Source organism: Schistocerca cancellata, chromosome 12 (assembly GCF_023864275.1).
Source record: "Schistocerca cancellata isolate TAMUIC-IGC-003103 chromosome 12, iqSchCanc2.1, whole genome shotgun sequence".
NCBI classification, from domain to species: Eukaryota; Metazoa; Arthropoda; class Insecta; order Orthoptera; family Acrididae; genus Schistocerca; species Schistocerca cancellata.
The window spans coordinates 167956668-167983648 of record NC_064637.1 but is presented as its reverse complement, the minus strand read 5'-3'; the positions used below and the strand labels follow the sequence as shown (position 1 = coordinate 167983648).

General features: G+C 42.6%; 3 protein-coding genes and 1 long non-coding RNA gene across 5 annotated transcripts in view; 2 read left to right on the top strand and 2 right to left on the bottom strand.

The window, feature by feature from the left end:
- Nucleotides 1-21533, bottom strand: part of LOC126109694 (uncharacterized) — a 41378-nt gene extending 19845 nt beyond the window's left edge. The window contains exons 1-2 of the mRNA XM_049914750.1: nt 21499-21533; nt 5461-5591 (exon numbers count right to left, since the gene is read on the bottom strand). Coding sequence (XP_049770707.1) covers nt 5461-5591 — 131 coding nt within the window. The 5' untranslated portion in view covers nt 21499-21533. The remainder of the gene's footprint in view (nt 1-5460; nt 5592-21498) is intronic.
- Nucleotides 21534-21769: 236 nt separating this feature from the next.
- On the top strand, nt 21770-22384 carry LOC126109696 (uncharacterized). The gene is made up of 2 exons (XR_007523712.1): nt 21770-21807; nt 21897-22384. It is a non-coding gene; the product is annotated as an uncharacterized LOC126109696 (long non-coding RNA).
- Nucleotides 22385-23488: 1104 nt separating this feature from the next.
- Nucleotides 23489-24751, bottom strand: LOC126109693 (protein D3-like). The gene has a single exon (XM_049914749.1). The coding sequence runs from the start codon at nt 24697-24699 to the stop codon at nt 24109-24111; it is 591 nt and encodes a 196-aa protein (XP_049770706.1). The 5' UTR covers nt 24700-24751; the 3' UTR covers nt 23489-24108.
- A 284-nt stretch (nt 24752-25035) lies between these two features.
- The window catches only part of LOC126109690 (protein disulfide-isomerase A5), a 177111-nt gene continuing 175165 nt past the window's right edge, over nt 25036-26981 (top strand). For both annotated transcript variants that reach the window (XM_049914747.1, XM_049914746.1), the window contains exon 1: nt 25036-25161. In XM_049914747.1, the coding sequence (XP_049770704.1) occupies nt 25114-25161 (48 nt within the window). In that variant the 5' untranslated portion in view covers nt 25036-25113. The remainder of the gene's footprint in view (nt 25162-26981) is intronic.

The following is a 26981-nucleotide window of genomic DNA, read 5'->3' as shown; positions in this document are numbered from 1 at the left end:
GCTCTCTCTCTCTCTCTCTCTCTCTCTCTCTCTCTCTCTCTGCTCATGAAGGATGTGGCCGAAAGCTGCACGTGAGTGTCTTTTAATCATGCCTGTCTGCAACTTGACGTGTCTTCTCTACGGTAAGTAGCAATCACTCTTTTCCTCCATTGCTGATATTCCTACCTGGAGTTTCCCTTGTTTAATAGCAACCTCAGACTTTTTGTGAATGATGCAGCTATCTATAATGGAAAAACTGCTCATGTCTGAAAGGAGCTGCATATTCAGTTAGATCTTGATAATACACTCCTGGAAATTGAAATAAGAACACCGTGAATTCATTGTCCCAGGAAGGGGAAACTTTATTGACACATTCCTGGGGTCAGATACATCACATGATCACACTGACAGAACCACAGGCACATAGACACAGGCAACAGAGCATGCACAATGTCGGCACTAGTACAGTGTATATCCACCTTTCGCAGCAATGCAGGCTGCTATTCTCCCATGGAGACGATCGTAGAGATGCTGGATGTAGTCCTGTGGAACGGCTTGCCATGCCATTTCCACCTGGCGCCTCAGTTGGACCAGCGTTCGTGCTGGACGTGCAGACCGCGTGAGACGACGCTTCATCCAGTCCCAAACATGCTCAATGGGGGACAGACCCGGAGATCTTGCTGGCCAGGGTAGTTGACTTACACCTTCTAGAGCACGTTGGGTGGCACGGGATACATGGGGACGTGCATTGTCCTGTTGGAACAGCAAGTTCCCTTGCCGGTCTGGGAATGGTAGAACGATGGGTTCGATGACGGTTTGGATGTACCGTGCACTATTCAGTGTCCCCTCGACGATCACCAGTGGTGTACGGCCAGTGTAGGAGATCGCTCCCCACACCATGATGCCGGGTGTTGGCCCTGTGTGCCTCGGTCGTATGCAGTCCTGATTGTGGCGCTCACCTGCACGGCGCCAAACACGCATACGACCATCATTGGCACCAAGGCAGAAGCGACTCTCATCGCTGAAGACGACACGTCTCCATTCGTCCCTCCATTCACGCCTGTCGCGACACCACTGGAGGCGGGCTGCACGATGTTGGGGCGTGAGCGGAAGACGGCCTAACGGTGTGCGGGACCGTAGCCCAGCTTAATGGAGACGGTTGCGAATGGTCCTCGCCGATACCCCAGGAGCAACAGTGTCCCTAATTTGCTGGGAAGTGGCGGTGCGGTCCCCTACGGCACTGCGTAGGATCCTACGGTCTTGGCGTGCATCCGTGCGTCGCTGCGGTCCGGTCCCAGGTCGACGGGCACGTGCACCTTCCGCCGACCACTGGCGACAACACCGATGTACTGTGGAGACCTCACGCCCCACGTGTTGAGCAATTCGGCGGTACGTCCACCCGGCCTCCCGCATGCCCACTATACGCCCTCGCTCAAAGTCACGTCCACGCTGTCGCGGCGTGCTACCAGTGTTAAAGACTGCGATGGAGCTCCGTGTGCCACGGCAAACTGGCTGACACTGACGGCGGCGGTGCACAAATGCTGCGCAGCTAGCGCCATTCGACGGCCAACACCGCGGTTCCTGGTGTGTCCGCTGTGCCGTGCGTGTGATCATTGCTTGTACAGCCCTCTCGCAGTGTCCGGAGCAAGTATGGTGGGTCCGACACACCGGTGTCAATGTGTTCTTTTTTCCATTTCCAGGAGTGTACTTCAATGTTGTGTAGAGATTGGCATCTTGCTCTAAATGTTCAGATACGTAAAATTTTGCAATTAACAAAACAAAAAAAAAAAAAACGTACTATGCTATGACTCTAATATCAATGAGTCATTGTTGGAACTGGCCAACTCGCATAAATACGTGGGTGTAACACTTCATAGGGATATGAAATGGAATGACAGCATAGACTCAATTGTGGGCGAAGCAGGTGGTAGATATTGGTTTATTTGTGGAATACTGGTTTCAGATTATTACTCGTGTGTTTGGATCCGCATCTGATAGAACTAACAGGGGACATTGAATGTATACAGAGAAATGCAGCACAAATGATCACAGGTTTGTTTGACCAGTGAGAAAGTGTTAAAGTAATGCTGAGGAAACTGAACTGGCAGATTCTTGAATATAGATGTAAACTATTCCGAAAAGGTCTGCTGCAAGAGTTTCAAGAACTCACATTGGGATGGTGAGGGTAAGATTAGAATAATTACTGCACTCACAGAGGCATTCAAAAAGTCGTTTTTCCTGTGCTCTGTACACGAACGAAACGGGAAGGAACCCTAATAACTGGTACAACGGGATGAACCCTCCGCTGTGCATTTCGTGGTGGTTTGCGGAGAACGGATGTAGATCTGGATATAGAAATTTTAAGTGCGTTTCCTGATATTACGATTTGACGAAAGGTTTTTTTTTTTTTGTTTTTGTGGAAAATTTGGAAGTGGGCCCTCGTATTAATTGCGAGTGACTTCAAAATTAAGGCAGATGCGGAGGAAATGTACTGCAACCATTTGCAGCTGTGCAATCCAGTCAGCCGAATGAAAGGAGAGACGGAAGCAAAACGTAACTCTGGGTAAATGACATTCGAGGCCCGCAGTCCTGCAGGTTTCACGCAGGGAGCCGACCCACCACTGCCGGGTTTTGTTCCTCGACCGTGTGCCTGCGGTCACTGTCTTTACTGTGAAAATTTCCTTCTCGAGGTATATATTGCCGAGAGGCGGCACTCTCTCTACTCGTCAGTCCTCGCACTTGGCAGTTACTACGAGACCTGGCAGTTAAATGCTGAACTGCACAGAGAATGTTTGATAGATGTGTGTGAAGTTGCCCAAAATATTTTGTTCGTGACTTTCAGAAAAGTCTCTACAAGTAGTACGAATCTCAATGAGTACAGTTATCAATTTGTGAAACGTACTGGTGAGAGCTCGTTCGGCAATAAAGCTGTGACTGACAGGGGATCTTACAATTATTTCACACTGGGAGGTGTGTGAAAGTTTTTAAATACTTTCCTCAGCTTTTTCTTTTAAGGAAAATAAGTAAATAATGGCTCTTAAAGTTGTCTTAAACCATCATTGTTAGCTGCAGGAAAAAAAATTAATACACCTGCAAAGATGACATCGATTTTGATCCTACGGTGACGAATGCCATCTCGGGGACTGTAGACGTACTGAGAGTGGTTTCAACATAGCCTGCCAACGTATAGTGTGGCATAGCTACCAGAAGGCCATCTGCGTCTATCCATTAATACGGAATGCTCACAGCCACAAGTCGAGCAAGCAGACGACCTTGCCACGGACACACATTTGTGCTTTCTTCAGCCGACTGAGTGAGTTTGAAGGGCCTTCTGAGTGGCCGGACAGTCCCTTCTGAGAACCGCCACACGAGTTGGACGTGCAACTACACCAGTTGTAGCAGTGGTCACGTGAACATTCCTACACGTGTAGACGATGTTTTGGATGTCCGGGCAACACAGCTACCCTTCAGGATTGTCACATTTAAGTGCAGCAGCGGAAGCACCTGTATTGCTGCCGGTGGAGGCTGCACCGTATACTAACTAGTACGCGTGTTTCGGTAGGGTTCGATGCCTGGTACTTCGCAACTACTTGTTCTATTGATATGTAAATGTAATGGTTTCGTGCAGCCCATATGCACTGTTGCAACAATAAATCTCGTGTGAACTGAGAATCTCTAAATGGATGTACTGTTTTTCGTTCGTCAGTGTATGTAGTTAAAAGAGAAATGGTGTCACGGAAATGAAACCCAGTTTGCTATTTTCTACAAAGTGCTTAGTGAGTTCTGTTGTATGTCTCCATCTCAACTCTGCAAACCACTGTGGAATGCACGGCAGTACAGGGCGAGGGAAGAATGGTTCGTTAACTCTTCGATTGACTGGTAAATGACCAATTGTATCAGTATTAATATACACACAGTAGTTTCTCTGATAAGTACGGATACCATTTTTATGTTTCTAAGTCAATAGGCTCGAGGTATCGGAGACTGAGTGAGTCACTGTACCGATGGCCTTTTAGGGCACTCGCTTTCGGAGCTGGCTTTGTGTTCAGCTGTGGATTTCCTCCTCTGGTGCTAGCAACATTACATCCAATTCACAGTAACTCTCCCTGCGTTACAAAGTATAAAATCAATATCGGGTTTTCTGTAAGCACATTTACAGCTAGTTTTGTTCTGCACTGTACACATAATCGAATAGATTGTCGTGAGTTTCCTTCCTAGCTACATCCAATTTTAATAATGATATGCTGTGAAATGTTACTTCTAATGAAGAATGAGCATTGTAGATAATAATATTTCATAAATTATCTCTAATATTATTATTTCAGTAGATAATAATTTTATTATTTCCTCTGGCAGTGCAGATGTAGGACTATTGCTGAAAGTTCACAACTTTTCGAAAACAGTTTATGCACACGCTCCAATGTAACAGGCACAGTATTTATTAATTCTGAGTTTGTTTTTATAATTAGAAGCATTGTACTTACATTAAATAATATTTATTTCAGCTCTATAAAAACGACTTCGTGGAGGCAGCATAGTTCGGTGGCATATGAAGTTCTGGCTGACAGTGCAATGAATTGCTGGGAAAAGGTTAGAGAACGGAGTGCTGAAGACTCAGTGTTTGGAGGAAGTTCTGATACAGAAGATGTAGCTAATGAAACACTGCTGCAGTAACTGATATGATAGTCTTGGTAACCCAGTGTCAAGAGGATCCACGGGTGAAACATAAAGTACAGATGAAGCACGTGGGATCGGCTCTTTGGCTGTGCTCGAAGAAGCATTTTGTGAAAGTCGTGAAACTGATTCTTATACTGAAGTTCCAGCAAATGTGGTTTTACTTGCGTGATCTAAAGTTGATTGTGGGCCACAGTCCTGTGGGAATGTTTTTCTCCGGAGACCGTATGTTTACTAACTGAAGCTGACATTGCTAATTTCTTGCCAATTTCTCAGCACATCTTCATTGTTATGAATATTTTCCACCCTATAACTTAGGGTTGACTTAGGAATGCATAATAAATTGACCAATCTTAATCATCACTATTCTCAAAGAACACTTACTGACATGTTTAAATCAAACACTGGAAAATCCAGGATGGAATGTAACAATACGAGAGAAGGAAAGTTGCTACTCACCATATAGCGGAGATGTTGAGCCGCGATAGGCACAATAAAAAGATGGCAGATGTATACGTGTGTGCAAGTTGCGCTTGTGTGTGTGTGTGTGTGTGTGTGTGGGTGGGTGTGTGTGCGCGCGCGCGCATGTATGTATGTGTGTCTACTGCTCACAAAGGCCTTAATGGCCGAAAGCTATGATTGTGTGAATCTTTTTATTGTGCCTATCGCGGCTGAGCATCTCCGCTATATGGTGAGTACCGACTCTCCTTCTCTCGTATTGTTACTGACATGTTTCAGTGTTATGCTGGTTAAAATATCATGTCACAAAGGTATCAACTGTGCGAGGTGTGACTGGTCTAATCTCACCTTGCTGCTCCCTGCAGGAGTGATACGTGCAGCGGTCGGGGAGACCATCCACGGCTGTCATGTTGCAGCGAGCCGCTGCTGCTGTCATTCGCGAGGACTGACGCGTTACGACTCGGCAGTTGGAGCTGCATCTGTCAGTCGGCAAAGGAAGCGTCGATGCAATTATCCACACTCACGGATATTCAAAAGTGTGTGCAAGATGGGTCCCGCAGTGTCTAACGGTGGATACAAATCGCACAGAAAAACATTTGTCTCGATCTGTTGCAAAGTACTGAAGCTGAGGGGAAGGGTATGTCGACACATTAACAAAACTCGAGACGCGCTTCCGGCGACTCGGGTAGCACATCAACCGAGGAGGTGTTTTGCTGCAACACAACAACTGTCAGCCCCACGCAAGTCAGAGGGCTGGGGAAAACGGGGTCGTACAGTGTTACCCCATCCACTCTACAGCCTGACCTATCCCCTCTCGGACTTCCACTTGTTTGGGCCATTAAAGGATGCCATTCCCGGAAGACATTTTGAGGACGATGAGGAGGTGAAGCTCTGGCCCCGCCAACAGGACGAGGATTGGTAACGTCGTGGCATGCACGCCCTAGTTTGGTGCTGGAGGAATGGCGTAGAATGGGATGGAGATTATGTGGAAAAATATAGTGTGTGGATAAAACACCATTCTTTCACATGTGTAATTCTCATTACGACCGATAAGGAATTGTTGAAGGAAAAAAACGCGATGCATTACTTTCTGAGTAACCCTCGTACGAGTGGGTACCCAAGAGAAATCGAACTAATTTTTTAACTTATTCATTCACATTTTAAGCACAAATCAGTCCCATTCAAAGTCCTCTCCACTTTCACTAATACGCATTTCTAACTTTTTATTCCATTTTTTAAAACATTTATATTTTGTGACACTTGACAGCGCCTATGTCGTTCTTAATTCACCACAGAAACATCAGCTAAACGCTTTCCATTCGTCTCTCGTTCCATTCCAGCAAACGAAACAATCAAAAAATCCCACTGGGCAAGGTCGGTTGAGTATGGGAAGGTGGGGGGGGGGGGCTGAGGAACAGCTTCGGTCAAGAACTGTCGTACAGACAGCGCTGTGTGAGCACAGGCGTTGTCGCGGAGGAAAAACCAGTTACCTGGCTGCCACAAATCAGGTCGCACACCGCTGCACAATCTTTAAATGGAATGGTGCTTTACTTTAACCTCGTACAGTTTTGCGATTACTTCATATTAGCGAAGTAGCTAAATTTAGGGCAAAAATCTTTTACTAGCCATAATTCCGTAACTAAACATTTGCGGACCTATGTTTATATGAACCTTTACTTTTAGCTTTAGAATAGCATATTAAAATATTTGCATATCTTCGTGAATCGCCTTGTATAAATGTCTTTATAATACTTGTGCAGATTTTTTCAGAGAGTTTTGCATTACAGATAACTGTGTCATTTGAGACAGCTCTGAAGTTGCCATTGATATTGCGTCCCACGTCATTAAGATACAACGTCAACAGCAGGTGTCCGTCACACTTCCCCGAATAAGCCCGGATTCACTTCTTGTTCAGTCGACGATTCTCCACCCTCGATAACATTCAGCGACCTCCCTACCAAGAAATGCTGAGTCCAGTAATAAATTTCGCTCGCTACGTCTGCTGCCCTGTACTGGTACGTATTGTCGTCGTGTCGCTGCCCCCAACCGTCACACGTGCGCACTCCGTACTCGGAGTTCCCTTCCGAGTTTCGCCCCCTACCGCAGCAGCCTCTCTGGCGAGGTGGCCAACAACCGCATCAGGCGGCTGTAACAGACTCACGTTCCTGTACTATTAGATCCTGCGCGCAACAGGATTTTCTGCATCTCTGAAGCTACAGTTTTTTCAGAATAGTTAGTCCAGATAAGAACCACTGAAGTGACGTCACCACCAGCGGGCAGGAAACGTAGAAATCGCATTGCGGCTGCGAGTTCCGCTGCTGTGGCGCTCACCACTGTCGGTAATCGAATAGACCAGAGGTTCAGGAACCGTGTGTGCGTAAAGTGACTGCTTCGGAATTCTGCATTGAAAACTGAGCCGTATTACTGTTGTTTGCGCGGGAATAATGGTGTAAAGAATCAGTTTAGTGACTATAGCGGATAAACCTGTCAAGTCGAAGTGGCCTTAAAATGCTCCAGAAAATATCGAGAACGAGTACACGAACATTTACACTGACGGAAAAAAATCGCAACAGCAAAAAATAATTAATGTAGGGTAACGAAACTTCGGGAATACGTTAGTCTGGGTAACGCATTCGAGTGATTGACGTCGTGAGCTCACGAGTTAATGTAAACGCGACGTAAGCCACTGCAAGTCTGAAATTGTTAGTTTTACAGGTGCCGGATGTGAGTCTGTGGGACGGAGTTCCGAGCCAGCTGCACCCGATCGGTCGATACGGGGACGGTCGGTGGTGTCTGTCGGTGGCGCTGGAGTTGTGGTCCGCGTGTGGCCGACTGGAGACAGACGTGGCGGTTCGACAGGCCGCGCCAACACGTCGACACTGTGGAGCACTCTGGCACGCCGGGTTACGACAGCGGTGGACGGGCGAGCGTCAACTTGTTGGAAAACAGCCCCTGGAATGGCAACGCGACGGCTCCAATCACGAGACTGGCAGTGAGGGTGGGTGCGACAACCGCAACGAGGCTGCCTCCCGTGTTCCACCGAGTCGCAGCGCACACCGCGACTCCAGTGTGCCTAGCGCTCAGGCAGGTCGGTTGCAGGCCCCGAACACAAACGTACGGCCGTCACTGGCACCGACGCAGAACCGACTTTCGTCAGAAAATACGACCGAAGTCCACCCTGGCCTCCAGTGGCCTCTCGCCTAGTACCACCCGAGTCGCAAATGGCGGTTGTTTGAGGTCACGGGAATGCACGCTATAGGGCGTCTGGCTCAGAGCTGTCGTCGAAGTAAACGATTTGTTACAGCTGGCTGTGTGCGGCTGATGGCATGGCAGCTGCTGCTCAAATTGTTGCTGTAGACGCGTTACGGCGACGTGGGCGTCCGGAGGCCGGCCTTCTCGCGGCCGCAGCCGTGTGCAGGGGCCGCACTGCCGCCGAGTCTTTCTGCAGCCCTGCTACACGACCTAGGTCGAACTCGGTGACGTGTCGATAATGGCGTCTCTGTCGCCTGAGGTAACTAACGCTCACGACCGTTACCTCGAGTATTTGAAACAAACCTGATTCCCGCCCTGATACTAGCATCACACTCATGTGACTGGCACAGAATTTGAATAGGCATCATCCTTCAGATGTAGAAACACGCCTGCCTTCTCGGTGTCGCGATTTCTTTTTTCTGTTAGCGTAGTTTCCAAGATTCTTCTAGGAAATTTGAATTGTAAACCTCTCCGTGATAGCCAGTGCTTGTCTCGTATTGTCTGCTATCGCAGTCTGTAGAGCATCCACGTAACGCCGTCGTGCCGACTAAACGGTTCGCTGAAGAAACGCACCGCTCTTCCTCGGTGTTGTCTACCTTTTCGATTAATCCGACCTGCTAAATCTCACATCAACGAACAATACTCGAGAATCGCTTGCGCTAATGTTTCGTAAACCATTTCTTTCCTGGATGGCTTACATTTCCTCGAGATTCTGCCAGCGAAACGTTGTCTGTCATCTACTTATCGTACAGCTAGTTTTACGTCCTCATTCCACTCTAGGCGGCCAACGGCCTCGCCGGTTGCCGTCAGATCGCCGAAGTTGAGCGCTGTCGGGCTGGGCTGGGCTGTGAGTGAGGAGCGCTCAGCCCTCGAGAGGCAGGCTGAGCAGCTGAAGTAGCGGCTCGGGTCTCGTGAACTGGCGTACGGCCGGCAGAGCGGCGTCCTGACCACCTGCATCCAGTGATGCCTGTGTGGGCTGAGGGTGACACGGCGAGCGGTCGGTACCGTTGGGACTCGGACGCCTGTTCAGTTTAGTTTATTGCACTTTAGGTCAGTGTGGTCCCTCCGGCCGTTCACACCTCAGGGTGCGCTGCCAGGCCTTCCTGTGGACAACGGCGTCGTGTAGCTTCCGACGTTCACCGCTAAATCATTTATACGGGGTGTCACAAAAAGGTACGGCCAGACTTTCGGGAAACATTCCTCACACACAAATAAAGAAAAGATGTTATGTGGACATGTGTCCGAAAACAGTTAATTTCAATGTTAGAGCTCATTTTAGTTTCATTCTTCCACCTACGCTCAATGGAGCACGTTATTGTGATTTCATACGGGATACTCTACCTGTGCTGCTAGAACGTGTGCCTTTACAAGTACGACACAATATGTGGTTCGTGCACGATGCAGCTCCTGCACATTTCAGTCCGAGTGTTCGTACGCTTCTCGACAATAGATTCGGTGACCGATGCATCGGTAGAGGCGGACCAATTCCGTGGCCTCCACGCTCTCCTGACCTCAACCCTCTTCACTTTCGTTTATGGCGGCATTTGAAAGCCTCAGTACCAAATGTAGAGACTCTTCGTGCTCGTGTATTGTGGACGGCTGTGATACAATACGCCATTCTCCAGGGCTGCATCAGCGCATCAGGGATTCCGTTTGACGGAGGGTGGATGCGTGTATCCTCGCTAACGGAGGACATTTTGAACATGCTGTGTGTTTCCATTCCGTGATTAATATGATTTGAAGAGAAGCAATAAAATGAGCTCTAACATGGTAAGCGTTTCCGGACACATGTCCACATAACATATTTTCTTTCTTTGTATGTGAGGAATGTTTCCTGAAAGTTTGGCCGTACCTTTTTGTAACACCCTGTATATGTGATGCAAACAGTCCTTACTGTGTAACACTCTCTTGGGGTACACCCTAAATTGCATCTGTCGATTTCGTTCCATTTAGAGTGATAAGTTCGCTTGTTTGATTGAGTTTTGTTTGGTCCGGTATGACTATATTATCCGCTTAGTCTAAGGACTAAAAGTGTTTAGTTTACGTATTACGCCTTTTTAAAAAAATTGCCAAATAGTATACAGTAGTAATCATCTCAGTTGTGGGACTGGATTCGCGATTTTCTGTCACAGAGATCACAGTTCGTAGCAACTGGCAGAATGTCGTCAGGTAAGACAGAAGTGATATCTGGCATTTCCATGAGGATGTGTTGAACCGCCATCACCTACAGAGGAGGCTGCGGTGTGACGTCGTGAAGAGCGAGCTGACCTCCCTGCTGTCGTCCCCAAGCGATTTTACACAATCTATTTGCTAAAAAGAATTGATTTCCATTTTGCTTGTACATTTATCTGTTATCTTCTTGGTGAAGTGTCCATCATTTCTTTAGCGCTCATAGTTATTGTGATATTTCACATACAAGTAACAGATTCCATAACGTTGCAATGAAAAATAATGGTTGCTATGAATTTGCGTTTGGTGGATATTAGACCATATGTTGCAAAGTATGAAATGTAGCTAACATTTTGAATTTTTCTTTAAACTTAGGAGAGACTCAAAATCTGCCTCTGGTCTCAAGAAAAGAAATTTAGTGTTTTTCACCCTAGGAAATTTTCACTAGCTGCTTATGAGTCCTAAAAAACTGCAGTACTGATTTGGAAAAATAAAATGAAAACTGTAGTTTCCGCTGTATGGCTATAGACAAAGTTCCATATGTTAAACAGACGGAAAAGTACTCAGTACTCTGCTCCTTACATGCTATCATTTGCCAAAATCTCGTTTCGATATCTCCAACAGTTAACGAAATATCATTTTATGAATATCTCATACCTGTGCGCAAGCGTTCGGAAGTAAACGTGCCACGTAAAATCCTTTTTCTCGAGACTGGAGGCATACCGGGTGGTTATAATTAAACATTCCCTATTTAACATGTTATAATACCGAAATTAATTACTGTACGGGTACCAAACTTGGTAGCATTAATGTCGAGGACATGGAGAAGAGAAATAATGTCGAATTAATTCAACTGAAACACTTTTGACGTGTTGCTGCGATCAGTCGTACCATTCCATACCGGTATCATTACTTCTACAAAAGGCTCTCGATATAGTGCCCACCAGTGTCCAGAAGAGTCTGAAAGCGCAGGACTGCATTCTGCACACCGGAACGAAGCAGGACCGTAGGTATGCTGGCTACGTCTCTCGATGTGCTGCACTTCAGATCAGCACATGTGTGATTGTTCCCCTGGTAAAGCCCGTCCCTCAGGTAGCGCCACAGCCAGAAATCAGAGGGAGTGAGATCAGGTGATCGTACCGGCCAAGCATCTGCAAACGATCGGCTGACAGTTTGATCGTTTCCAAATGTGTTTTGGAGAAGCAGGTGAACTTCACGGACGTCGGACCCCATCTTGCACGAAAACTGTTGAATTGAATGCTTCTCTCTCCTGTAGGGCGGGTATGACACGCTGGTCAACCGTATCGCAGTAACGCTGGTCAGTTACGCTGCACGTCTTTGATCCTCGAGCGCCAACTCGCTCAAAAAGGAATAGACCAATGATGGACATAGCCGTGAAGCCACACCGTATGGTGACACGTTCGTCATACTGAGGAACTTCGTGCACAGTCACTGGAGGTGAAGATACCTACACTCGGCAGTTCTGTGTGTTCGCCTCACCCGTCAGAGAATATAATGAGCTTCGTCTGTCCGTAGGATGGTCCGAGGCCAGTCCTCGTAAGATTCAGTCCTTGTGAGAAGGTGAAGAGGGACGTCAACACGTCGTTGTGCATCCTGTGGTGCAAGTTACTGTACCGTACGGATTTTGTACGAATACCGTTTGAGAATGGTTCGAAGTACATTCTGCGATAACAGAGCTTCACCAGTAGTACCCTGCTCCTCTTGCCCAGGCTCGTGTTGACACGCCAACAAATTCACTGCGCCTGTTCGAGTGTGTGTGACACTACGAACCACGATGACCGACTACGGCACCTGGTGGCCACGGCTGGAACTGGATCGAGGTGGAAGTCGTGCACCCCATACTCTGGACATTGTTGCTATCAAGTTTGGTACTGGTACGGCAATTAGTTTCTGTGTTGTAATGTGTGAAGTAGGGATAGTTTAATTATAACCACTGGGTATATTGACCCTCGTCCAAGTTTAAAGAAAAACTCAAAATGTTATCTACGTTTCATACACAGCAACACAAGGTCTAATACGCACCAAACGCAAATACGTAGCGACTCTGTTTTTCATTGCAACGTTTTCGAATACATTACTTATATGTGAAATATCACAGTAACGAAGACCACTAACGAAACGATGGGAACTTCACCTTTAAGCTGAAATATAAAACTACAAGTAACGTAAAAATCAATTTTTTTTACCGAAAAGATTTTGTAAGATCGCTTGAGAAACATAGCTGGCCGTGCGTCTCGATTCTGTGGGCGCAGCACGCTGCCGCGCATGGCCCACTCTGCGTGACGTCACGCTGAGCGCAGCGCCAGCGGCGATGGCGGGGGTCAGACGGCCTTCGCGCTTCCCGGTCTTCTCAGCGGCGCTCTTAGATTCTTTGCAGGTGATGCTGTCATTTTCCATGTTGTAAAGTGACCAGAAAATCAAAACCAATTGCATAATGATTTGGACAAGATATCCGTATGGCTCGAAAAGTGGCAGCTGACACTAAGTAATGAAAAACGTGAAGTTGTCCGTGTGAATAGTACTATAACCGATCCCCTAAATTTAGGCTACACTATAAATCACGCAAATCTAAAGCCTGTCAATTCAACTAAATTCTTAGGAGTTACAATCGTAACTTACTTTGGAACAATCGTATAGATAGTGTTATCGGGACAGCCGACCAAAGGCCGCACTTCATTGGCAGAGCACTTACAAAATGAAGCAGATCTACTGAAGAGATTGCCTACACTACGCTTGTCCGCCCTCTTCTGCGCAGTATGGGATTCGTGTCAGACAGGATTGATAGAAGATATCGAAGAAATCCAAAGAAGGGCGGCTCATTTTGTGTAACTGCGAGCTGCGGAAGAGTGAGTCACGAATCTAATAGACGAGGCGTGTTGGCAATCGTTAAAACGACTTTTTAGTTCCGGCGAGATCGTTTCAAGAAATTGCGATCACCAACTTTTTCCTCCGAACGCGAAATTTGTTGTCCACCCCAGACATAGGCAGAAATGACCGTCGTAATAAAATAAGGCTACCCGTTCACAGAACGACTGAAAAGGAATGCAACAGATAGGCGGTCTGCATCGGCAATTGGTTGCCACCTAGCCTGAAACGTTATTCCGAACACGACACAACTCTAAAACGCAGTTGCCGTGTGCGTGCTTAAAGTAGACGGGAGGTCCAAAGGTACCGACCGACCGCCGTGTCATCCTCAATCGTAAGCTAATTAGGCGATTTTCTTCCTTCGGTAATAATCACGGCTGAAATAGTCGCCTAGGATGTCACACTTGCAAACAATTATAATCGCGGCGGATGAAGTCGCGCAGACTAAACTGGGTGACGCACTAGCGACAAAAATCGGTGGCTTCTGCAGTTGTGTTGCAACCAGCCACGAGAGTTACCGTCCGTGATGACCTGTCATCAGAGATGAAATATTTAGCTGCAGTAGCATTATAGTAGTTCGACGTCGCAGGAGGCGTAACCGCCAACAAAAATGGTGGATTCATCCAATTATTATGAATCGTCCAAGTGAAGGAAACTTTGTGTTGTCATACAAGAAACTTAGGAGTTATCGGGAGAAATTCTTTGATTACTACCGCATGTCCGTAGCATCTTCCGACTTACTGCTCTCGAATATAGAAACTAACTTACAAAAGGAGGATACCAAATTAACTGACTTGATACGGAAGAAAAACTTGCAGTAACATTGAGGTGCGTTTTTTAACGAATGGACATGAACATACACTTAACATAACGTTAACACAAACTAGGTTACAAAGAAAGAATTTACAAGTACATGTCAGCTGCCTAATCGCCGGGCTATGTGGCCGAGCGGTTCTAGGCGCTTCAGTCCGGAACCGCGCTGCTACTACAGTCGCAGGTTCGAATCCTGCCTCGGGCATGGATGTGTGTGATGTCCTTAGGCTAGTTAGGTTAAGGTAGTTCTAAGTCTATGGGACTGCTGGCCTCAGACGTGAAGTCCCATAGTGCTTAGAGCCATTTGAACCATTTTGAGCTGTCTAATCGCTTGTAATATTCTTCAAATGACAAGATCGAGTCGTCATCCGACAGTCCAGTAACTGGTGAAAAATAAGTGAATGGGCTCTCAGGTGTGGTTGTAGATGTCAACGTACCTGACGGCTCTCTGCAGTCCTTCGGCTGCAAGATGTGAAAGTCTAGTTTATCGTCGGTAGTCATTTCTTTTAAGTAATGCAAAAGATATTCAAACACAACTAATCACTATCCTTTTCTGGTACGGCACAAGTTGAACTGTGTGTTAAAACTCTTATCAACTCAATTTCAAATAGGCCCTGAAGTTTCCTTTTATTTGCTCTAGCAGTGGACGGCTTAGCAGCAGTGTTAGGTGGCGGTGCACTGTATTAAAGGTGCTTTTCCGTTTTGTCATCTTCAAGAACACAGGCATCATTCGTATTTCCTGAGCTCCTGAAATTAAAAGAAACATTACTAGAAATCCTACATGCCACTTTGTACTGTGCAAATTGTGTGATGAGATAAGTAGATAGTAAGTCGGTACTGAGTAGGTAATTAACTACCATATTCATTAGAAATACATTTAAATGTTACAAAATTGCAGAAGAAAGCTTTTACTTACTGCCTCAATTCCATGGCTTCTTGCAGGAAAGACATCTGTCTATAGTAGATATGTTTTTTTTTTTGTTTTAGTCGTTGCGCTGCCACTATTTTTTTGTAATTCTTTCAGGCTGCGACTGTATGCATCACGCATATTTTTCCACCGTTTTTGTACTTCTTTCCTTGACGGGACGTAAAAATAATTATTCTTACACCTGCTAATGGAAATTAATTAATTTCCATCAACCTGATATTGTGTTTTATACTCTATTTATTTATAACAGGTGTCTTGGAATGGGATGCTCCATGAAGTCCCTGCACTTTGAGTTTTTACTAGGACGCTCAACTATTGCATCTATAATTGAAGACACATGCAGAGAAATTTGTAACTGCTTACAACCAATGCCAAGGAAAAAGGACTTATAAGAAATAGCTCTGAAATTTGAGAAAATCACAAATTTTCCTCACTGTATAGGTGCCATTGACAGTAAGTACGTGCGGTTGGTGAGGCCCTGAAATAGTGGAAGTGAATTTTTTTGTCATACACAGTATCATTCCGTAGCTCTTATGGCAGTTGCAGGTAGTAACTATTGCTTCTGACTCGTTGATATAGGCGGTTATGGACGCGATGGTGATTCAAATATTTTAAAACGAACTAACTTCCAAAGAGCACTTATATTGGAAGGTTACCTTTATCAGACGCCTAACCTTTGACTAATGAACCAAACAATGAAAATGTACCTTACGTATTTATAAGTGACGAATGTTTTGCTCTTGAAAAACTCTTGATGCGGCCTTTTGCAAGAAAATCACTCACATTCTCGAGGAGAGTGTTCAATTATAGGCTGAGTAGAGCAAGGTGTGTAGTAGAATGTTCGTTTGGCGTCCTTGCTTACAGATGGCGAATTTTCCACGGGGCCATATTGGCTGAAAGTATTATAAAAACCTGTTGCGTTCTGCATAACTTTGTGCGGAAGCATGATGGCTATCGGTTTGAAGATACTTTAACATGTTCTCTGGAATATATGGAAAACGTAGGACTATTGAGGATATCATTGTTGTCATAAGCTGTACTTAGTTGTATTAATAGTTTATACATTTCATGTTCACATTGTCGTGTTACACTATTTGGTTTAGCCAGCCGCAGTGGCCGTGCGGTTCTAGGCGTTGCAGTCCGGAATCGCGGGACTGCTACGGTCGCAGGTTCGAATCCTGCCTCGGGCATGGATGTGTGTGATGTCCTTAGGTTAGTTAGGTTTAAGTAGTTCTAAGTTCTAGGGGACTGATGACCTAAGATGTTAAGTCCCATAGTGCTCAGAGCCATTTGAACTATTTGGTTTATGACTTAAATACATAATGCTACGAATGTGCTCACAAGAATACCGTTCTTTCAAACAACCCTTTGTAGTTTCCCTTTCAACCTTTGAAATAACTTCTTCCATAAAACCTTAAGTTTTCGATTTTTTTTCAACTGTATCCTCATAACAGTTACTTTTTTACTTTAGGTAATTTGGATTGAGATATTAGTAAGAAATATTTGTACAAATTCAACTTTTTTCAAATATTGAAAACAGTCTGAAAAAACACCTAAAAACATTAAATTAAATAAGGCAAAGTTTCAACACAATTAGTTAAATTGTTTTTGCGCAACAAGTTTGTATGCAAGTCAAATTATTAGAGGGAGAAGGAAAAATAGAAATTACTTTTTTAATCTAGGCGAAAGTTACGCCGATTCTCATGAAACTTTGCGTGGACCTGTATACAAGTGTGTACGTGTATCATCTTGTTGTTGTGGTCTTCAGTCCTGAGACTGGTTTGATGCAGCTCTATCCTGTGCAAGCTTCTTCATCTCCCAGTACCTACTGCAACCTACATCCTTCTGAATCTGCTTAGTGTATTCATCTCTTGGTCTCCCTCTACGATTTTTAACCTCCACGCTGCCCTCCAATGCTAAATTTGTGATCCCTTGATGCCTCAGAACACGTCCTACCAACCGATCCCTTCTTCTTGTCAAGTTGTACCACAAACTCCTCTTCTTCCCAATTCTATTCAATACCTCCTCATCAGTTATGTAATCTACCCATCTAATCTTCATCATTCTTCTGTAGCACCACAGACAAAAGCTTCTATTCTCTTCTTGTCCAAACTATTTATCGTCCATGTTTCACTTCCATACATGGCTACGCTCCATACAAATACTTTCAGAAATGACTTCCTGACACTTAAATCTATACTCGATGTTAACAAATTTCTCTTCTTCAGAAACGGTTTCCTTGCCATTGCCAGTCTACAGTGTATCATCTTACGAACTGCATTTTGTGCATCCAGTGATAACGAGTTCCACTTCTCAGCCCCAACAACATCTGCACACACCTTCTTCCATGCTTCTGTTTTCAGCAGACGATCTTTATAATCTTGCGATTTTATGTTGTAGAGACGGGGATATTCCTCCAACTCAGTTCACTGTCCAAATGATCCATTGGAATGAGAAAACAGAAGTGTGTGCAGTATCCGTGTGGCTGCTGCGCGACTGGTGATAACAACAGTCTATAGTGCGGCAGGGATGCCGAAGATTATTGCCGCGACGAAAATAGGCCCGGGCCCATTCAGCTACGACAGTCCCGCACGGAAACTTAAGGGAGCGACAATTACAGCTCAATGTGGCACCTTCCGTTTGCACTGAGGAGTTCCATTTACGGCGCGACAAAAATCGTTGACCTTCCGTGGAGCAAATCGCCTAGTGTGGCATTTGGATGCGGATGTGGAGGGGCTTGTCAGTCGAGTAGCTCCCCGATTGGCCACACGAGGGCCGAGTGCAGCCCGCTTGCCGGCAGCGCTCGGCGGTCACCCAGCCCAGCTCGACAGCGCTAACTTCGGCGATGCGGAGGGACCCGGTTTTTGCCACTGCAGCAAGGCCGTTGGTGGCAAACTCGATGAGTGCTATTAAATCTCAGAGTTAACAGACAGCTTCGGCCAGATCAAATTGAGATATGCTAGGGGCGATAAAGTGCTGTCCACACTAGCGGCTCTGAAGCCTAAACATGCTCTGTCACAGAACAAGACCGTTTGTGGCCTCGATGGAACTTTAGCCACGTATTTTTGCTCCCACAGATGTTGATTTAACACAGACTATAGATGACCAGTGGACTCGTCTCCCCCTGGTTTTCAATTGACTCGCAGACTAACTGCCTGCTAACTCCGAAGTTGTGCGTTCAATTAATGACCCGACAATTAGAAATTTCAGGGAAAATCTTCAGCAGTTAGACTGGGATGATGTCTACAAGGAACCCGATGCTAATTTAAAATATAACTTATTTCATGATACGCTTGTAAGAGAATTTGAAAACTGTTTCCTCAAGAAAGTAGTTAAATCTAATTATAAGAAACCATGCAAAAAACCTTGGCTTACTAAACGAATAAAAATATCTTGTAACCACAAAGGCGAACTGTGTCTAACAACAAGAAAGGTTAATGACCCAGAAACAGCCAAATATTATAAAAACTACTGTGCTACATTAAGAAAGGTTATTAAAAAGTCCAGAAGCATGTGCATCATGTCTGAGATTAATACCTCTGATAACAAAATCAAAACAATTTGGAATATTATTACAAGGGAGACAGGGAAACCGAGAGTACAGGATAACGGCATTACCATCAGAGCGAATGGAAACTTGACAAACGACAAGCCGGAAGTCGATAACATTTTGAATAATCATTTTTTAAATGTTGTAGAGAAAATAGGATCTAAATGTTCATTAGAAGAAGCAAGGCAGTTAATGGAAGAGGCCTTACCCACACCATTTGAAATTCCACCCACCTCTCCTTCTGAAATTAGGAAGATAATAAACTCTATCAAGAATAAAAGCTCACATGGAATTGATGGCATTTCCAGCAAGACAATAAAAGCTTGTTCCCAAGAGATAAGTGGGATTCTTAGCCACATATGTAATAGCTCTCTCAAGCAGGGTATTTTCCCAGATAGACTGACGTATGCCATTGTTAAACCACTGCATAAAAAGGGGATACATCTGATGTCAACAACTACCACCCAATCTCTCTTCTGAGTGCCTTACCCAAATTCTTGAAAAAAGTAATGTATTGTAGAGTAGCTCCACACCTTTGAAAAATAAAGTTTTAACAAAATGTCAGTTTGGTTTCCAGAATGGAAAATGATATATATACTTTCACTAATGAAATATTAAATGCTCTGAGTAGTCAGAAGTCATCCGTTGGGATATTTTGTGATCTCTCAAAGGCTGTTGATTATGTAAATCATGGAATACTTCTAGATAAGCTCAAGTAGTATGGTATGAATGGGACAGCACTCAAATGGTTAAAATCATACCTAACTGGAAGAGTGCAGAAAGCTGAAATAAGCAGTTCACATAATAATGCAAAAAATTTGTGATTTCTCAAACTGGGAAACAATCAAGAATGAGGTGCCACAAGGTTTGGTCGTGGGTCCTCTGCTGTTCTTAATACATATTAATGACTTGCTATTCTATATTCACAAAGATGCAAAGCTGGCACTTTTTGCCGATGATACAAATGTATCTATCACACCCAACAGACAAGAATTAACTGGTGAAATTGTAAATGATGATTTTTTGAAAACCATTAAGTGGTTCTCTGCAAATGAGCTCTCATTAAAGTTTGACAAAACACAGTACATGCAGTTCCACACAGTAAATGGAATGACACCATTAATAAATATAGACTTCGATCAGAAATCGGTAGCTAAGGTAGAATATGCAAAATTCCTAGGTGTATGCATTGATGAGGGGTTGAACTGGAAAAAACACACTGAAGATCCACTGAAACGTTTGAGTTCAGCTACTTATGCTATTAGGGTCATTGCAAATTTTAGCGATATACATCTCAGTAAATTAGCTTACCACACTTATTTTCATTCTCTGCTTTCTTATGGCATCATATTCTGGGGTAATTCATCATTGAGTAAAAGAGTGTTCATTGCACTAAAGTGTGTAATCAGAATAATTGCTGGAGCCCATACAAGATCATCCTGCAGACACTTATTTAAAGAGCTAGGGATCTTCACTGTAGCCTCACTATATATATATATTCACTTATGAAATTTGTTATTAACAATACGAACGAATTCAAAAGTAATAGCAGTGTACATGGCTACAACACTAGGAGAACGGATGATCTTCACTACTCAATGTTAATTCTAACTTTGGCTCAGAAGGGGGTATATTATGCTGCCACAAAAGTCTTTGGTCATCTAACAGCGTCTGACAGATAGCCATATAGCATTTAAAAGGAAATTAGAAGAATTTCTTAATGGCAACTCCTTCTACTCATTAGATGAATTTTTGGGCATAGTAAGTGGGTAATTTCCCCAACCCCTACAAAAAATTGAAAATATTAAGTGTCATATAGTTTTGTCTAATTACATTTTGTGTAGACACATACATTTTGTATAAACACCGTTTATTAACCTGACACGTTCCACATCATTACGAAGTGTCGCATTCATGATGTATGGAAGAAATAGTAATCTAATCTACAAAAGGAGCAATCACCAGATATAATGTGGAATATATTAAATAATTAATCTGAAGTATTCAAGGAATTGAGCTATTTTGCCCTCTCAGTTTTGAGTTTAACTCATTTAAGTGCTGACTGTGAAAGATTTTTTTTTCTGAGTTATGTAAATCGTTAAAGCTTATAAACTGGTTATTAACATGTAATCATGCTTTTTACGTTAACATTTTATGTTAAATTTCAGCTAAACCTGCTGAAAACCAAAATCAGAAACCAACTGCAAACCAACACACTAAATGATGGGACACTTCTTGCCTCCGAATGTATTACGAGGATACAGAAAACGTCGCTTGTCTAACTTTTCAACCAATACATGAAATGTACCAGAAAATGACTTAGGGTACTCTGTATAAAACGAGAAGACAAGAATATGAAGAAGAAATGGACTATCAATTTGAATCAAAGGTACAAAATCTTGTTATATTTTTATTCTAGGTCTCTTGGAAATCAAGTTGTGTTGCCACTACGTGTAGTCTATAATATATCACGAATACAGTATTATTCAGAACATACGAGAATGTTTGTTTACTGTTATCAGTAATTTCATGAGAATGATGCGAGAACGCGCGCCCTGGTTATCACAACCATAATCATTACAACCAAAAACAAACTTCTACTGTTTCCGTGATATGGAGCTGATCGGCCAATTTACCATTAACACACTATAAATGTGATATGTCTTCGGCCAGTTACAGGATGTGAAAAGTAATGTAAACGAACACCGCAATATGAAATCGGAGTTTGCAAGTTGCTGCCCATGAACACGGAACACACGTAATGAAGTTTGAAAAAAGTTTTAGCTACCTAAAACTCACTAATGTAGACCTTTTACTACGCTTGTGCAGCAACAATGTCCTCTTTCAGACTGCGGTTTTTGTAGATAGTGTTACTTTCTGTGTTCCACAGCACTGGTCGTTGATGTACGCATCATACTTATGAAATTCATAGTTATCCCGTTTACGCAGTTCTACACTCCTGTCGATAACAAACAAGCATTCACATGTTCGCGCGCCGTCTTCCGAACTCAAGCGAAATAATGCGGAAAAACAATCCTTTAACCTCTCATTCCCTCCCCGCTGTGTTATTGGCCGTCCGAAACATGTTACCCTACAAGTAAACTTCATTGTCAACCTTGCTGTGTTGTGTTGCTTTTCGTTGTCCGCTATTTAAGTCTCACTATTTTTTTTCTTTTCTATTCACAGCATCTGTGCCAAAGGTGAAAATTCTTGTGAAACGTGAAAGAAAATATCGGGACCTCGTTGTAAGCAAGACACAGATGAGAAAACCGATCACTACGTTTCAAGTGAATAAAATAAAGCGTTTATAGCGGCGAAATAACGCATTTCAATAGTTGCATGCACAATACCAACTTTAGTAAAGTGTTTATCCAGCCACTTGAGATCCATAGCCACACAAATGAAGAATTTGACCGTTATTATACAGGAAGTAGGGCCTACCAGCACGCTGAAAACATGTGACCTTTTCACATTTGTAGAACAAACCATTCCCACAACGTTGGCACAGTTGCATAACGACAATGTTTTCTGAATTTGCATACTATTCTGCTCAGGAGTATAGAATCTAGTACGTCATAATGCAAAACCGACACCTGCTGCATTCCTGTCGTATGCGTTCTTCTTTGCAGTGGACACTGACTTGGCCTCAGGTCACACCACCTCAGCAAGGCATCTATTCAACAGGAATATTGCTCGGCTATGCCACAGTGTTGCTGCACAGCAGCAATGCTGATGGCCACACTTTTGCAATTAAACATTAAAAAAACATGACCCCTGTAAAATAAATATTTTTTAAAACTAATTTGTCGTATGCATCATACATACATAACCTCAACTCTGTGATTTAAATCACAGTGATTTGTTACATTGTCTGTTGTACTCAAATGAATAACAAGATCAGGGATGCCATTTAGCCAATCTGGATATCATTGTATTTGGTTATAGTCAATTATTTTATACTCTTAATTGATAATCTGCTAAGCTTAGCTACTCTGGTTGTAGCATTCGCAACTGCTATTAAATTAATAGTTGAATATAAATCTAATTATTTATGTTCATTTCTCTCTCTCTCTCTCTCTCTCTACCTCTACCTCTACCTCTACAAGCAGGCACTATGTGTGTGTGTATACATTCAAAATCATGTCCATTTTTCACTTACGTGGCAAATTTTCCATTCACAATATTACTTCCAAAGTATATACCTGTGTATTATAATCAAATAAACACAAAATTCATGTAATAAGTAATTACACTAATGTTTTATGTGGGAGACATACTAGGCAGCAGTGTGTATTAACTAAAAAGGAATGAAATTCTGAAGTGCAGCACAAACCATTTAGCATTGCCCATTTGGCTCTGGCGATCACATTGAAACAAACGCCTAAGTAAAGTGCATAGAAAAGGTCTAACTACTTTAAATTTATGTTGGTAAAAAGCAACGCAAATCCAAATTAAACATTTCTGTCTGTGGTGAAGTAAACTAACAGAGCAAAAGCTGACAAAATATTATTGGACAGAGGTTGGAATGTTTTTGTTTGAAATCTTTATCACTTGTTTATAAATATGGTTAAAGCATGGGCAGACACCAAGCAGAAAAGTTACACACACACACACACACACACACACACACACACACACTACAGTAACATCCTGAAAGTAAGTTTAGATACATATTAAACTCTTACACAACAGTAAAGCCAACCATACACCACTTCAAATTTTTTAAAGTAGTCTTTCATTGATGTAGACAGAAATTACATAAAAATAGAGACTGGAAATGAAGAAAGTTTGTTTTAATTTTTTCATTTAATATTGATATTCATAGAATGATTTTTTTTTAATCACCAGATCATAAAAAGGTACAAAAAGTAGTAAATTATTACTATGAGCAAAATAAAAATTATGTAGCACCATGTTACCCTATTAGTTAGGAAGTAATATTTAAAATACAACCACCATTATTAAATGGCACAAAAGCTCAATGTTTTATCAATACTATAAACAATATAATCCATAAAGGGCACATAAAATTGGCTAGTACTACCCTAGGCTTCAAGCTAACAGAAGAAAGAAAACATTTAACTATAACCGTAACATACTAAAGTATTAGACTTTAAAAACAATATATAACTGATGGATCTGTAAGAAGAAAGGAAAGCATAGGAACTGGCACAATAACGAAATACTTTGATTTCTGTATCTTCCACAGCGACATTTTTAGAAAAATTTGCGAAGTAATTATCTTACATGGCACAAAGTAAGCGTTAAATATCATTTAATCTGGAAATTAACATTCTATTCTGACCAACAACTAAAAAGAAATAATGAGATTCCAAGAATTAGACTAGCAAATGTCATGGATTTTTCGGTTAAGTAATTATTGTTGGAAGCGAGAAATTTAGCCGCTTAGCTGCCGTTGAATAACAGGTACATAATCATCATATTGTGCCTGATAATAATTTCCACCTACTGCTGGTTCTTCCATGTCATATTTTTGTACAAATTTGTGAATGGAAAATCGGGGTCTGCCGATACGAGAGGTTCTGCTTGTAGGTTCTTCGTCGAAATCGAGCTTTCCTGGTTGTTTGAACAAGAGAAATACATAGCGATGTAGACCAGTTCCACGAGGCGGCCCAGATCCAACATATTCTGCCAGTGTCTCCCCCTTGGCAATGTCGTTTCCAGGAATATTTACCACGAGCCAGTGAAGAAATTCCCGAAACTTTGGATCTTTTCTGCTCGGCGCATCTGGATCCGTCATCGCAAGAGTATAATAGGTATCTTTCTCTGCGTCCCACGTCACTGACGGCTGGTCTTTTACATCAGTAGGCGTCAACTGATTGCCGTTTTCTACAGCATGTTTTCCGTAGTGAACATTTAAAACCGATGATGGTTCTTGAGGAACAACATCCGGCACATAATCCAATGTGTCAGCAGAACACGAGACGCATAGAAATAGTGAAAATGCACCAAATACGACGCCCCTCATCTTCCCAGCTGTTGCTCAAAATTTACAACTCACAGAGTCACAGACTATACGAACGTGTACGTAAATTCAGGGTGGGCAAATCTGAAACAAAATACGAAGTAGTGTAATAATTTTTCCCTGAGATAAGAGTGTATGTATTTATTCTATTACATTTTGCCACGATACATATTTTCCTCATATTCTAAAAATTGATTAGAGGAGTCAAAACACTCGATACTTCAGTGTGATGTAGTTCTGACTATGTTGGCGAAAGTGTGTAATAAGTACTAAAACATGTCTTTGCCATAACGAGTGTTTTGAATAAGTTAGCGGCAACTGTTTACATACGTCACATCCGGTTGAAGTTGTCAAAGTAGAGTAGGCAATGTGTATATGACGCGTATCGTGAATTGAAAGTAAAGTAACTGTGCAATTATGAATCCAAATAGAAACGTCGTGTGTTTACTGTTGCTCTTTCTAGGAGTAAGTTTTATCCATATTTGGTTATTATAATATTAGTCCTGAAACTAGTTAACACCACGACCAGCCGGCTTTAAGAAGCATGATATACCAGGACCCCTGGCAACTTAATAAATATTCTTTGTTACGTAAGACTTTGAAATGAATTGCAAGCAGTGTTCAGTCGTTTGATAAAATGTATTCATACGGATTACTAGCTGATGGTTCTTATCCAAGAACCCTTCTGCCCACGTCCTCTAGTTATGTCAGGGGAAACCTTCTCATGAAAGGTGTGTGTGTTAATTAGTAACGCGTTGAATTGATGCAAAAATTTTTTTTGTTAAGAACTCCATCACATCGATGTTTTGTTACTCTAGAACGTTGCTTGCAACTTTTGAAGAGGGAAGGATATTTTAGCGTTCCGCGCATTCATTTCGCTACATCCGAACTATAAATAAAATGAGAACAATATTACCGAAAACAGTTATAGTGTCTTAGCAAATAATTCTTTTGCGCGTTTAAATAACGACAAAATACCTCCAGTTGCAGTGTGATTATTTATTCTTCCAGGGATCATCATACAGTGATACAGTATTTGCCATCATAATACTATGAAAATAAGTTTATCCAAAATACACGTACACACTGAATGTGTAAGTATGATTTATGAGGCTAGATAATGCGATTGGCTGTGGCCTCTGAGGGAATCATCGTATCATTTACCTGAAATAATTGAGAGAAACATTAGTCAGGATGCCCGAACAGAACAAACTCCATCGCCCTAAATTTGAGATCAGTGTCTTGATAACTGCACTTTCTCATTCAGTTTGTTCCTATTGTACAATATTGTTAGATATGCAAACAATTTCCAGATAACTTATAATATAAAATATAGATTTGCTCTTCGTTAGTGCACACACCCAGGACACTTGCTAGTGACTCCTGAACCATAAACATGCTGCTATACCCATTGCACAAATTCCAGTCAGTTTGGAAAACTGATTCCATGCCTGTGAACGTACAACTATGCTCCAAGGATGTGTTCGTGTCCTATCCTCAGTCCGCTTGAATAACTGAGTCAGCATCTCCCCATGATGAGTGAGATGTATTCAAGAGTAGCTTCACATATTTGTAACAATGAAGTACTAACAAAATGTCAGTTTGGTTTCCAGAAAGGTTTTTCAACAGAAAATGCCATATATGCTTTCACCAATCAAATTTTGAATGATCTGAATAACCGAACACCACCCATTGGGATTTTTTGTGATCTCTCAAAGGCTTTTGATTGTGTAAATCATGAAATTCTGCTAGACAAGCTCAAGTATTGTGGCATGAGTGGGACAGTGTGCAAATGGTTTAATTCGTACCTAACTGGAAGAGTGCAGAAAGTTGAAATAAGTTGTTCTCATAATATGCAAAGATCAGCACATTCCTCAAACTGGGGAAATATCAAGAATGGGGTTCCACAAGGGTCAGTCTTGGGTCCTTTGTTGTTCTTAATATATATTGATGACTTGCCATTCTATATTCATGAAGAGGCAAAGTTAGTTCTCTTTGCTGATGATACAAGTATAGTAATCACACCTGACAAACAAGAATTAACTGATGAAATTGTCAATACTGTCTTTCAGAAAATTACTAAGTGGTTCCTTGTAAACGGACTCTCACTGAATTTTGATAAGACACAGTACATACAGTTCCATACAGTGAATGGTATGACACCTTTAATAAATATAGACCTTAATCAGAAGCGTATAGCTAAGGTAGAATATTCCAAATTTTTAGGTGTGTCCATTGATGAGAGATTAAATTGGAAGAAACACTTTGATGATCTGCTGAAACGT